This window comes from Physeter macrocephalus, unplaced genomic scaffold, assembly GCF_002837175.3.
Source record: "Physeter macrocephalus isolate SW-GA unplaced genomic scaffold, ASM283717v5 random_1564, whole genome shotgun sequence".
NCBI lineage: Eukaryota > Metazoa > Chordata > Mammalia > Artiodactyla > Physeteridae > Physeter > Physeter macrocephalus.
The window spans coordinates 8,379-21,786 of record NW_021146635.1 but is presented as its reverse complement, the minus strand read 5'-3'; the positions used below and the strand labels follow the sequence as shown (position 1 = coordinate 21,786).

General features: G+C 53.2%; 2 protein-coding genes across 4 annotated transcripts; one reads left to right on the top strand and one right to left on the bottom strand.

Annotated features, from left to right (window-relative positions):
- The first annotated feature begins 202 nt into the window (after positions 1–202).
- LOC102977234 (transmembrane protein 198-like) lies at positions 203–4,688 on the top strand. Of its 3 annotated transcripts, none has more exons than XM_024122908.2 (5): positions 203–397; positions 1,418–1,677; positions 2,268–2,849; positions 3,299–3,456; positions 3,579–4,688. In XM_024122908.2, the coding sequence occupies exons 2-5, from the start codon at positions 1,503–1,505 to the stop codon at positions 3,714–3,716; spliced, it is 1,053 nt and encodes a 350-aa protein (XP_023978676.1). In that variant the 5' UTR covers positions 203–397; positions 1,418–1,502; the 3' UTR covers positions 3,717–4,688. The 3 variants fall into 3 exon arrangements, with proteins under 3 accessions (XP_023978676.1, XP_023978675.1, XP_028342679.1); XM_024122907.2 differs by having other exon boundaries at positions 3,296–3,456; XM_028486878.1 differs by lacking the exon at positions 1,418–1,677.
- A 180-nt stretch (positions 4,689–4,868) lies between these two features.
- On the bottom strand, positions 4,869–10,602 carry MMP19 (matrix metallopeptidase 19). The gene is made up of 9 exons (XM_007125679.3): positions 10,365–10,602; positions 9,987–10,072; positions 8,956–9,086; positions 8,494–8,709; positions 7,776–8,021; positions 7,053–7,178; positions 6,289–6,453; positions 5,999–6,126; positions 4,869–5,812 (listed from the first exon to the last, which is right to left on the bottom strand). The coding sequence occupies exons 1-9, from the start codon at positions 10,452–10,454 to the stop codon at positions 5,378–5,380; spliced, it is 1,623 nt and encodes a 540-aa protein (XP_007125741.1). The 5' UTR covers positions 10,455–10,602; the 3' UTR covers positions 4,869–5,377.
- Positions 10,603–13,408: the final 2,806 nt, after the last annotated feature.

Sequence of the window (13,408 nt, the reverse complement as noted above, 5' to 3'; positions counted from 1 at the left end):
GCTTAAGTATTCAGAGACCTTTCCCCAAACCTCTTGTGGTTCCCCCAAGACCGTTCCCTGCTATGGAAGGGGGTCTCTGATCCCAGCCTAGAGCCGTAGGCAAACTGGGTCCCCCCCACACAGGGAAAAGAGTTGGAGGGTCCCGCCCCGTGATGTCACCCCCCACACACCCTGTCCCCTTCCTCCACCCCCACCCCCACCCCGCCCCCAAGCTGGTTGCTTTTAGCTCACGGGGCTTGGGCTACGACTTGCAAGAGTTTAGGGGGCAACGAACAGAGTGGCCCTGCGGGTACCCACGCCCGACAGCCGCCTGAACGCCTAGGACTCCGGGCAGGGATGCAGCTGGGGGTCTAGGGAAGCACATCTACCCCCTCCTCTCCTCAGCCCTGACAGGGTGGTGAGTAGTTAACACCCCCTCCCCAACCTCTCCTTGTTTAGAGTCCCCAGACTTACAAGCGGATTGAGGAGAGAAACCCCAGGGATTGTCCAAGCCAACTCTCCTGCTTGTTAAGACCTTGATGTCCAAAAGAAGACAGCTGAAGGGAAGTGCCTGCACCCACCCTACCCCACTCCCATCGTGCCCCCACTGCCAGCCCCTCCTTGGTGTTCTCCTTTAAGGAACTGAGATTATATGCCCCTGGCAGCCCTAGCACCCCAGGGGAAAGGGGGAGGTAGGAAAAGTCCCACCAGTGTCCTGAGGGGAGGAGCAAAATACTACCAGGATGTGAGATGTTGTCTGTGGGCAAGGTGCCTGCTTAGGCCGTGAGGGATCGTGGGAGTTGGACTGTGGCTGAACGCCCCTTCCCCCAATAACTCCTCCACCTGAAGCCAAGGCTTCAAAACCCTGATAAAGTGTGGCTTTCTGTCTCTACTTGATTCCTTGTCCCAAACTCTTGGTGTCTGATTTTTCCCCCTCTTCCTTCTCTTGGGTTGGAGCAACTGTCGGGAGACCCCCACCATGATTCATTCTCTCCCCTTCCTTCTCCTTCTCCTTCTCCCCCCTCTATTAAGTCCATTCTTCCCAGTCCAGTGTGATAATTTTGAGTCCCAGCTGCAGATGGGGCAAGCTTTCTTTTCGGCTGGAACAAGCTGCTGAGTCTTTAGCCTCCAGTCTCACTAGTACCCCTGGGCCCCTCCCTCCACAGACCGAGGACTTCCCACTGCTCCCACCCCACCCTGAAAAGCCAGGGGACAAAGACTCATTACCTTTATAAGATTTGAAGTCCTACTTAATGTCCTTGTTTCAGAGAGTGATAAAGAGACAGCTGGCTCCCCTTAACCCGGTCCTGTAGGTTTCTTCAGTTACCCCAGCAGGGCTAAGCTCCGTCCTGAAATTGGCCTTTCTTTAAAAGAAGTAGAGGTACAGAGTCCTCAAGATTCATGAGCACCTGAGTTCCTGCCCCCTACCCCCTTGCAGGTTTCCCAGCCCCCTCAAGACATTCATGGATGGATGAGAGGAGCTGACACTGACCTCCCTCTCTGTGACCACCTTCTCTTCGGCCATGGAGGAAGCCTTGCTGCCCCTGGCCATGACCTCTGACCCCAGGCCCTTTAATCAACAACTCCCAGAGCCTCCAGACCCAAGATGTGTCTTGGAACCCCAGGACAATCCTGAATTGGCACCCGCCCTGGTGTGTGCTCTTTGCTGCTGCTTTGGAATCATCTACTGCTGCTTCGGTGAGGGCAGGGCCAGGGTTCTGGGGGGCAGCTGCCCAAGACTGTCACCCTCAAGGATGATGCCAACTTTCTCCTTTGCTCCTGAGCCACCTCTCCTCCTCTGTCAGGGGATGCCTACCTTCAGTGTGGCTGATCTGCTCTTGCCAGCTCTTTTTCATCCCCCATGCCCACACCCTCCAGCTCTGAGCCCTGGCAACTCTCATTTGCCCTCCCCTTGCCTCCTACCTCAGAATTCCATTCCCAAATTACCCTCTATGCTTAAGGCTTCTTCACCCTTCCCCAATAATCTGAATCAGCCTGTGCCGATTTCTTCCCGTCTACCATCCCTGGAAGGACGAAACCTTGTTTCTGTACTTATTCCCCTCAACGCATCCGTCTTACCTCCTGATTTGCTCTCCCATCCCCTCTCAGTTCCTGAAAAGTGCCTACGCTCCCTAGATGGCCCCTTTCTGCCCTTTGCCTTGAGGTCCCTGTGTGTGCAGCTCCTGCCTTCTGCTCCTCTGGCCAGCCATTCCTCTCCCTTCTGATTCATCAGAGCCATCCCTGGAGACCTCTTTCTGCCTCTCAGTGCCTCCTGCCTCCCTTCCCAGGCTACCGCTGCTTCAAGGCAGTGATGTTTCTCTCCGGCCTGCTATCAGGAGCCCTGGTGATCTTCCTGCTGTGCCACAAGGAGCGTGTGCTAGAGACACAGCTGAGCCTGGAGGTGAGCGCGGGCATTGCGCTAGGCATCGGACTCCTCTGCGGCCTAGTCACCATGCTGGTTCGCAGTGTTGGTCTCTTCCTGACTGGTCTCCTGCTAGGCCTAACCCTGGGCGCTGGGGTCCTGCTGGGCACTGAGCCCATCTACCAACCACCTTCAGCCTGGGTGCCGGCCGGGGGGCTGGTGGGGCTGGCACTGCTGGGAGCCCTGCTCACGCTTCGGTGGCCACGTCCATTCACAGTTCTGGGCACAGCCCTGCTGGGTGCTGCGGTGCTGGTGGCCTGTGCTGACTACTTCCTGGAGGGGCTGGCACTGGGCAGTCGGCTGGGCCAGCGCTTGCAGGCACTTCCAGCCTTGCCTCCTCTCTGCTGGTATAGCTGGGTCTTGCTGGGGACCTGGCCAGCCCTGGGGGCCCTTGGGGCCCTGGCCCAGTGGAAGCTCATGGATGAGGAACGTGGAGGCCACACCAATGGTGAGTTACTGCCATGGTACAGAAAGCAGCCAACCTGTGCCTTCTCTTGTCCCTGGTTCCCAGACTTGAGGAGGGGAAGGGGGAAAATCCACTTGAGGCAAAAGGCAGAGGTGTCTAAGGTGAATGGGGCAGGGCATTGAAGACAGTTAGAGTTGGAGGAGCCAAAGTTCTGGGTAAGAATGAGAAGAGTCATTGTCGGGGGCGGGGGCGGCAGGGAAGAGTTATTGGGGACTGATATGGAAGGAAAGGAAGATGTCAGGGAAGTCCGGAAGGAAAGGGTAGGAGGATTACAAAGAAAAGTTTCTTTAGAATAACTGGGGGGGGAATGAGATTTGAGAGAGACGTAACAGGGAGACTGAATGGGTTTCTCTAGAGTATGAGTGTATTTGGGGGTGGGTTTCAGAGTCTAAAGAGGCCTCCCTGAGTCTGTATTGCCCCCTCCCAAGCAGTGGTCTTGAGCCACCAGCGAAGGCATCTCCAACTCCTTCGGATCCGTCAGCAAGAGGCTAAGTGGCACCGGACCTCCCCTGGGGTGGGGCTCTGTGAGGGCAGCTACCGGCGCCCGCTCCACCCCAGCGCCCGGAGCCCTGCTGACAGTCTGGCTCCAGTGAGTGGAGGGGTAGGGGGTGCTCAGGGGCATGGGAGAGAGGGCACATGGGGATGCTCAGGGTGGAGGGGGGCTCTGACCCAGGCCCTTTCTTCTGCCCTCTCTGCCCTGTGCCCCTCCAGAGCTATCTCCAGAGCCTTCGAGAGCGCCAGCTGGGACCAGGCACCCAGGCCACAGCTCCCCACACTGTCCTGGACCTGGATTCTGACTGTGGTTCCACTGTACCCCTCACCACACCTTCTGGTTCCACCCGGACCTGAGCCTAAACCTCCACTGATGCCCTCACCCCTAGCAAGGGCCTGGGAACACTAGGTGGGCAGGGCCTGGGCCCACAGGATCCAATAAAAACTTCCCCACCTCTTGGGGATGGAATCTGTGCTCCAACCCAGAGCAGCCCTGTAGGGATATGTTTTAGGTACAGATAGAGAGGAATCTTGTGGGGAAGGGAGAAGAATGGAAATATGAGTACCTCCCTCTGTCCAATAATAGAGGTGCCCTGGTCCCTGAAGTAACTGACTCCCTAATTCCCTCCAAACCAAACCAAGGAGGACCGTTACCCAAATAGCCTTCTATATACCCGCCTCAGTGTGCCTCGCAATGGTAAAATAAGGGGTTTTGTTTTTGTAGGACCTATAGAAAATCAGGAAGCCTCCTAAAGCACTTGATAGCTTTTTGATGGGGAGAAGGGCAGCAGAGGAGCTCAAGGATCCCTAATCCCCAGGTCCCTCATTAGGGGGCAGTTGGGTTCCTGGTTAGCCTTTCCCTCTGGACCCCGTAGGCTCAAGCCCCCTTCTCCTACCTCAGTTGGGGGTACTGTCCTCCATGGTGCTTCCCTTTCCCTTCTTCTTAATGTGAGGAAGACCACAGGGCAGTGCCTGGCTCAGCACCCACCTTCCCCCAAAGCTGGCTTCTTGCTCCAAGGAGAGAGCATTGGCCCACATGCCAGAGTCTTGCCCTTTTGCCCAAAGGAGCCTGGTCTTCAGGGCTGTGTGGAAGACAAGTGCCTTCTCTGCCTCTCATTATAGGTGACACTAATCTCCTTAACCAGAACACTGTCCCAGCCACTAACCCATTCTAACTCTCCACTACCCCTGATTCTCCTGCCCAAAGTCTGTTCCCTGGTTCCCCAGACAGCATGAAGGAAGGTATGTCCCTGCCCCGGGGAAGCAAGGTTATGATGGGAGGGAGGAAGAACACGGGAGCATGTGAATAAAATGGCATTGAACATTGAATCAGGGAGTCCAGCCTCTACTGTTGCTGCTCTTTCTTTCTTTGCACCCCAGAACAAAGGGTTAGCCATACTGACAAGTCCTCTGTCCCTTAAAGATCTGATGAGGGTACCTTTATCAGACTGGACTACCGTAGGAGCTGCACACGCACAGCCAGAGGAAGAGTTGTTCACTGCTCTCTCATGAACGTGAAGTTAACCTTTATTAAGCACAAATGCTCCAGGCACTTCATGTATAGTATTTCATTTAATGCAACAACCCTGCAGGATTGGTATTAACCTTATTTTGCAGATGGGAAATCCAAGGCTTAACGAGGTTAATTAACTTGCCCAAAGTCATAAGCAAGTAAATGTGATTCTCAAGGATTACAAAGCCGTTGCTCATTTTACTGGCTATGCTGTTTTCTTGCACTTTATCTAGGAAGAACAGGACCCAGGCTTTCCCAGTTGTGGCCTCCTGTCAGCTAAAGGCCTGATGGCTGCCTTTCCTCTACCAATGTCCTCCAGAGAGTAGATGACACAGTTGCAAGTGCTATCTAGGATGGGGAAGAAATGGATGGAGTTGGGGGCTGAGTTAGAGAGTCACTGCCCAGGAGGGAAAGAATACAGGGGAGTGGTGGCTGGAGCTGGGACATTTAGAGGCGTGAGGTCCATAGTTCATGCTCGTGCTGCAGCAGACGTTTGATTGAGGTCTTAGATCTCTGGGAGGGTGACGTTACCAGGGAATAAAAGGGTGGTGGAGGCTGTGGCTGAGGGGGTAATGTCCAAGATCGTATCTCTGGCTGAGCGGTCAGTGTTCAAAGTGATATCTATGGCCAAGGAAGTGGTATCCAAGGTTGTTCCTGTGGCTGAGGAAGTGGTGTCCCCATCTGATGGGGTGGTGTCTGGGGTCTGGGGACGACAGTGCATCCAGTTGTGGGCGATATCTCTGGGATAGCCTTTCTCTACTCGAAGCTGCCGATTGAGGCGCCAGTACTGTTTGCCCTTAAAGAAGTAGACGCGGCCATCCCGCCAACTCATGGCACCTGAGGGCTGGTCTGGCACTCCTGTAAACAACCCCTTGGTTGGTTTGGGGTAGCGGCTGAAATCAGTTTGGGCCAGCTCGTCCCACTGCCAGTAACCGGAGCCCTAGGTGTGGGGCAAGACAGGGAGAAGAGGGGGATGAGAAGAGAGCTTAGGGACCCCCCCCCCCAGAGGTCTACCCTCAGCCCACAGCAACTGCAGAAGAACTCCCTTCAAGAGCAAGTCTGCTTCTCCGTGTGAGGTAGCCCGCCCCTCCTAAGAAGGGATTTGCCCTCGCTTTGAACTTTATACCTTAAAGAGGAACACCTTTTTGTTGAGAGGCCAATAGAGAGCAGCATCCAGGTTGGGTTCTACCCTATTCAGCTTCTTAGGGAAGCCAGGAGACATCTTGAAATTAACGTAGCGCCACACCTTGTCTCCTGAGGGCATGTAAGGAAAGAACAAGTCACCTCTGTCCCCAGGTGATAGCTTTCAGTTCCTCCATTCCACCATCTCAGAAACTTCTCATCCCTCCCTCCTTTTATGGGTTCTCTGATCATAGGCCCTCCTCAGGTAACACACTGTAAACTAGTCCCCCTTACCCTTAAAGAAGTGAATCCATTGTGTCCGAGGAGAGTAGACAGCAGCATCCAGGTTTCCTGGGAGCCCCTCCCAAAGGGCAGACACTTGGAACAAGGGACCCAGCCCTGAATCTGTCACGGTCCACACGTAGTTTCCCTTGAAAGCGTAGGTCTTCCCTCGGGGCCCTGAGAGCATAAGCATGTCAACAAGTCAAAAAGACAGGGGTCAAATAAAGACTTATGGGTATCTCAGGCAGACTAATCATTTGCTGTCCTCCCACAGGCTGATTTCTCAAAAATTCATTCAACTTTAATTCAAAGAGAAGATTAAGGGCAGAGAAGGAGGACCCAGTGTTCGGCCTCTCCTTTATTGTTCACAGCAAATCAGCCCTGGCCCAACAAAACAAAACAAAAGCCCTGCAGGTAGCTGCTCCCCCTTGGGGACCTCCCCTCCTACCCCAGGTGGCTTCCAAGTTGTACTTCCATGCGGGTATAACACCCTCTCTAATAGACATTCCAGTTAAGACTGTTTTCTCCATCCTGCTGTATTTCCAGATGTTTTTAGTGGCCCTCATAGGGTGGCAGCAGAGGTAAATTCCAGCCTGGCCCACCTTTAATTTGGTTCTGAATCCTCCCTCCCCATACCACACGCCTCCTTCCACGGCCACTAACCCCTGTCTGGTGGTTAACTGCCATTGCTCACGCTGAGGTGCCATGTCACTCCCATCTCAAGGTCAGCAGGCTGTCCCACTGCCTGCCTACAGCCTAGAGGAGAAGGGTCTTACCCAGCATCATGGCGTCCACTTCACCACTGCAGGGGTCTGGCATGGGACTGGGTTCTGTAGGCACTTGGGGTACAGTGGGGAGCTCTGTCTCTTCTTCCTCATCCTCTATCTCTGGGCTTTTCTTGCCTGCAAGGTAACATAATCCTGCTCAGGGAGAGAACTCAGAGCACTGGCCTCCCCACTCTTCTACTGTAAGTTCAGCTCAGAGGTCCCATAGAGAGGAAAAGGGAGACCTAGAGAGCTTTCCTTGGTGGGAGGAAAGATCATATTGATATCAGCGGGAGACATGTTTTTAGTTTTGAGAGGCACTAGAAAGGGAGAAGGGGGTTTGCTGGAATGTTCATTCTTCATCCCCTAGAACAGGTATGAGGGGAGAGAGCTCTGACAGAAAGATTAGACCTGGAAGTGTCAGAAAAACAGCTCTTGGGAGTTCCCTGGTGGCCTAGTGGTTAGGATTCCGGGCTTCCACTGCAGCGACCTCGTGGCCTGGGTTCAATCCCTGGTTGGGGAACTGAGATCCCACAAACCACGCGGCCAGGCCAAAAAAAAAAAAAAAAAGGGAAAGAAAAACAGCTCCTGAAAATGAAGAAGGCCGAGTAACTGGGGCAGGAGGAAGAGAAAGAAGCCAAGCCATTTCCCTCCATGAAGATTAGACCTGTCTCTTCATGCCTGAAGAGATACTGGTCAGACTGACCTTCATGATCACTAGGGGAAAGGACTGACCGTAGAGAGCCTGGATACCAGCCACATCATCCGGGTGCAGCTTGAAGTGAGGCCGGTAGCCAGCATAGACGGGGGCCATGAGGGCCTGGGTGTATCGGGAGTGCCCAAGCCCCAGGGCATGGCCCAGTTCGTGGGCTGCAATGATGCGCAGGTTCACCCCCCGGTAGGTCTCCTCAGTCCAGAGCTCATCTTCATCAAAGTGCACACTGCCCAGCTCTGGGATGTCGGCATGGGCCAGGACCCGCCCTGGACAAAGGCAAAGGTAGACAGGAGGGAGGTCAGAGTCTCCTAGGGTGGAGCATCCCCTGCCTGTTATAAACTCCAGTTACTCCATTCCCTTAAAATTCCGCCGTGTATATTCACTGTCTCTTGGATACCTCTCACTCCGTTCAGATTCCGCTGTCATCACTCCGTTCTCTCAGGGATGCCCATCACCCTGTCCCTTTACCTCCCAGCCACTCTGTCATCTCTGGCCCTGTCCTCTCTGAGGTATGCCTTGAGCAGAGGAACTTAAACCAACGAAGAAGGCATAAGCTTCAAAGAAGAGGCTTGGTAAGGCCCCAGGGAGGTGACATGCTGCTCCCCAAGGGAATATCAGAAGGTGGTTAGAGAGTGTAGGGTGCAGTTGAGCATGGGGGTGGCCTGACATTAAGGTTCCAGAGTCACTGACTCAAGGGGACGGAGGTCTGTGAAGTGAGAGTCGAGAGCTGGTGCCTACCAGGCCCATCAAAGGCATTGGAGCAGTATGGGCTTTGGCGGCCATGGAAGGAGAGGCGGATATCAGCCCAGCCAGCCTTCACCTCCCGGAAAGTCAAGGGAGCCACATTGCTCCAGTACTGGAAGGCTTGAAGCAGGGCTGCCCGGGCTGTGTAGGATGGGAGGGTGGAGGGCAGGTTCAAGATGCGGAAGGTCAGGTGCTTCTTTCTCCAACGGCCTGGTTAATTGGACCAGAAAATAGATTAGAAGCACAGATACTTTTGCCAGCTCTGAAGAGTTCCCCTGAGTCTGGGCGCTCACTTAGCAAAGCTGTGAAACAACCCCTCCAGGCAAGTGATGATCAGTTAATTATCAGGTGACCATCCATTCAACACTGAGCTCATCCAGGCTGTCCCAGTGCCACCTGTGCTCCACAGCCATGCCAACCCCTCCTCTCCCTCCCTTTCCCAGGCTCAGCCCTCACCCAGCAGCAGGTATTTATGGGTCTTCTGGTTGAAGGGGTCCTCCAGACCACAACGGGGCTGCCTCATACGGGCCCTCGTGGCGTCATCTAGCTGACCTGAGACTGGCAGCTCAGATGCTTCCTGAAAGGCTCTAGAAAGAGGGAGAGGGATGGGTCTAGCAGGGCAGGGGCATCTGGAATGACTGAGAACTGGGGATAGCTCTTTGGCCCCCTGCTGCCTAAGGGGGGTGGCTGAGAATGGCCCAAAAGCTCTGAAGCTGATGGGATCACTCCGGGATCCAGTCCTCGTAATTGGGACTTGCTCTTCTGTTCTGCGTAAAGGCAGTACTCCAGCTTCACCTCCTGTGTTCATGCTCTTATTTGGGTAAAGTGCCATCTGGCGTTGCCTTCTTCCTCTGCTGCAATTTCTAACCTCCTCCTGATCTAGGTAAGTGTTCTGCTTCCTGCTCTGGAGACTCTCCCACCACTGCTCCCACCTGAGGGCCTGTCCTCCCTTTGCTTTCTCCCCTCCTGGCTGGACCTGTCCCTCCCAGCCCAGCCTGCTCTGGGGCAATTTCATCCATCAGGCGCTGCAGGTACTGTGACTTTTCAAGGGCCTGGGAACATATCTGAGAGCAGAAAGAAAAATGACCCATTAGATCCAAAATATGAAAACTTCAAAGTAGAAATAAATAAATCCTGTATTAAATGTCTACGAAAGGCAAAATCATGTCAACAACTCAGCTCCAACTCAACTCAACTCACAGTTTTACATATAAATTATACTTCATGTGGAATGTGACCAAATAATAGTATTTTGGATATAACATGGCATGGAGCCTCCAAAGAAATGCTTAGGGCCTAGGAAGATCCAATGACTGTGCCCTCATCTTTGAATCCCCATCTCACCCCAGGCCCCACCACCCATTCGCTAGATCCCCAACGTGGACCTAGGTTAGGCAGAGGTGGGCCTGGGCACTGAAAGGGTTTAGAAGAGAGAAAGGAGACCTTGTGACATTGACCCTGAAGGCATGCACCTTATGACCTCTCACCTCAGAGCCTCTATGATATCTTCTGGCCTGAGGTCATCAGGTCCTTCTAGAGGCTTCTGTAGGTACCCGTATTGCAACAAGTAATCCTATGATGAGGGTAGGGGTCAGCAGAATAAAAGGAGGTTAGTTTCTGGGTGAAGCTCTAAGTGACCTAACAGCCCATAAGGACAGGAGGGGACAGACGTGGAAGGACTAAAGGAGAGGCACGTTAGGGGAGGAACAAGGGGAAGGAGTGGAGATGGGTAGGGGTGGATCATGGAATAGAGGAAGGAAGGGAAAGGAAGGCAATTGTAGGTCAGAAGGGAGGCTTGGATGGGACCATGGAGCAGTTCCTCCCTCCCTCACCCAGCCTGGGTCTGACCTTCCCAGGGCACTCACCACTGCTGCCTCCTTCTCTCCAGGCCCCAGGGCCCAGCACGAGACTGTCATGGGGAGTAGGAAGCCCAGCGACAGCCGCTGCCAGTTCATGGTCCTACCAGGCAAGAGCTCCAGAGGCTGTTTGTGCCCTCTGCCCTGAGATTTCTGGGAGCCTGGGGGAGCAGGGCTAGCTGGGGGGCTCTTCCCTTCAGTTCTTTTCACTCTCTAGTCTCTGGTCCTCTTTATAAAACTTCAGAGGAGGGGAATTGGGGGGAGCGTCAGTAGGAGGTGACTCAGCCCAGAGATGTGTTGCAATTCACCATTAACCTCTGCCCTGCCAGAGAGCGGAAGTCAAGAAGAGCCTCCAGCCCTGTCCGCCAGGGTCCTCTGCTGGAGACCGAAAGACTTTCCATATTGTCCTGCGGGTGGGTATCCTGGCAGGATCAGAGGCAGAATATCTGCGAAGACTAGGGATAGGGACCATGGCCATCCTCTGAAGCTGGAATTCCTGTGCCCCAGTGACCCTTGGGTAGCAAACCCCTCATCTGCAACCTTCATGTCTCCCTGTCTGCTCTAGAGTAGGAAAAATAAAAATAAAACTAAGAGGTAGGAAGCAAGTTGCTTAGGTGCTTGGGTTTCAGGTGAAGGAATGAAGGATGAGATCTCAGTTTCTTTGCATCCAAGACCAAGTTGGGAATTCAGATGCTCTTGAAACCTACTTGTGTCTGCTTTAATAAAAAGTCATCATTTCAAGCATTTAATGTACCTGGAATGTGTGGGTGGGGGTGAGGGATAACAAGGATACAAAGAAGTAAAGGGCCGGAGCCTGCCCTCAGGGACATTACAGACAGGGTGAGACCAACACAAGCACCTGAAATGAGGGGAACCAGGGTGCCAGGCAGGGGGTGCCCCATCCTGAGGGCCATGGGGCTGTGCGAAGGCTCGCAGAGGAGGCAGGCTTTGAGCTGGGCTGTGAAGGCTGGCTATGAGTTGGATGGAGTAAAAGAGTCCTGAGGAACAGGGACAGTGCAGGTCTTGAGCAAAAGTGCAGAGGAGAAAAAAGCCAGCTGTGCTCAGTGAGAGGTTCTGAGGCTGTGCTTCGTGCCTACCCCAGGCTAGGTCAGTGCTTCGGGTGCTGCTTAATATGTCTGTCAAATGAATGACCAGGCTGGGAGAGTGGCTGGGAAACAGAGTTTAGAGACGGTCTTGAATGCTATGTAAGAAAGAAAAGAAAACCTTACAGTTAAAGAACTACTTTGTGTTAGGTGATTCATATATTATCTCATTTAATTCTCACTATCCTCCTATGAGGGAGGAATTATTCTGACCTTCTTTAAAAAAAAAAATTATTTATTTATTTAAGGCTGCGTTGGGTCTTCGTTGCTGCACATGGGCTTTCTCTAGTTGCGGAGAGCGGGGGCTACTCTTTGTTGCAGTGCATGGGCTTCTCATTGTGGTGGCTTCTCTTGTTGTGGAGCACGGGATCTAGGAGCACGGGCTTCAGTAGTTGTGGCACGCGGGCTCAGTAGTTGTGGCTCGGGGGCTCTAGAGCGCAGGCTCAGTAGTTGTGGCGCATGGGCCTAGTTGCTCCGCGGCATGTGGGATCTTCCCGGACCACGGCTTGAACCCATGTCCCCTGCATCGGCAGGCAGAGTCTTAACCACTGCACCACCAGGGCAGTCCCTCTGGTCATTTTTTTCAGAGAGGAAATGGAGATTCAGAGAGGGAAACTTGACTAAGGACATGGAACTCCTAACTGGCCTGGCATATATTCAAATCCCTCTGCTAACTCCTAACCCACACTCTTTCCATGCACCACTCTGACTCAGAGCTTTGTTCTCTAAGTGGTTAGGAGCCACTGAAGTTTCCACCATCACCTGTGCATCACACAACACTTACATACCATTCAAATGCACAGGGAAGTAGGGATAGGAATGGGGGAAGGGTTTACTGAACTCATGTTTTCAGTGGGACCCCAGTTCTGAGCCCTTCCACACATCCCAGGCTGAAAGGCTGGCAGGCCACAGGGGAACCCTTCACACCCCAGGATGGAGGCGGGGGATCCTCCTGATTCATATCGTTGCCCTCAGTGATGCTGGTCCTCTTGACCCACTCAGCACGCAACTGAGTAATAATCGAGTGACTAAGTCCCAAATGGCCAGTGACAGGCAAGCAAGGACATAGCCTCTGACTGATGAGTGACAGAGGCTGTGACTGAGGCCATGATCAAGGTTGCTGCCCCCAGGAAATGAAGGAGCTTGGGAACCAGCTCCATTCAGCCCCCTGCAGGGCTTTTCTCAGCCCTGCCCTTCTCTTCCTCTTTCCACCCCTCCATCCCTCAATCCCTCTCCTTTTGAGAAGAGGACATGGGGCAGTTGAAAATCATGTATTTTTTTCTGATTAAAGTCTTCTCTATTTTTTTTTTCTTTTTAAAAAATTTTTATTTTATTTATTTTTGGCTGTGTTGGGTCCTTGTGGCTGCACGCAGGCTTTCTCTAGTTGTGGCGAGCAGGGGCTACTCTTCGTTGCGGTGCACGGGCTTCTCATTGCGGTGACTTCTCTTGTTGCGGAACACGGGCTCTAGGCGTGTGGGCTTCAGTAGTTGTGGCACACGGGCTCAGTAGTTGTGGCTTGCGGGCTCTAGAGCACAGGCTCAGCAGTTGTGGCACACGGGCTTAGTTGCTCCACGGCATGTGGGATCTTCCTGAACCAGGGATCGAACCTGTGTCCCCTGCATTGGCAGGCAGATTCTTATCCACTGCGCCACCAGGGAAGCCTTCTATTTCTTTTTTTTCTGAATCAGTTATCCATTGCTCATTATAGTAAATTTGGAAAATACCAAAATAAGCAAGGAAGAGAATGAAAACCACCAGTAAATTCTACCCAGAAGAGAACTACTAGTAACATTTGGATGCATTTACTTGGAACTGTCAGTGGCTCTGAGTTCAGCTCCAGCTCTGCCAGCCCAGCCTCAGCCCCAGGATGGAGACTGTGGGTGAGATGGGAGAGAAAGTGAAAGGAAGTAGTGAGCATAGTGGGGGAGGGACAAGAGCTGAGAAGGGTGT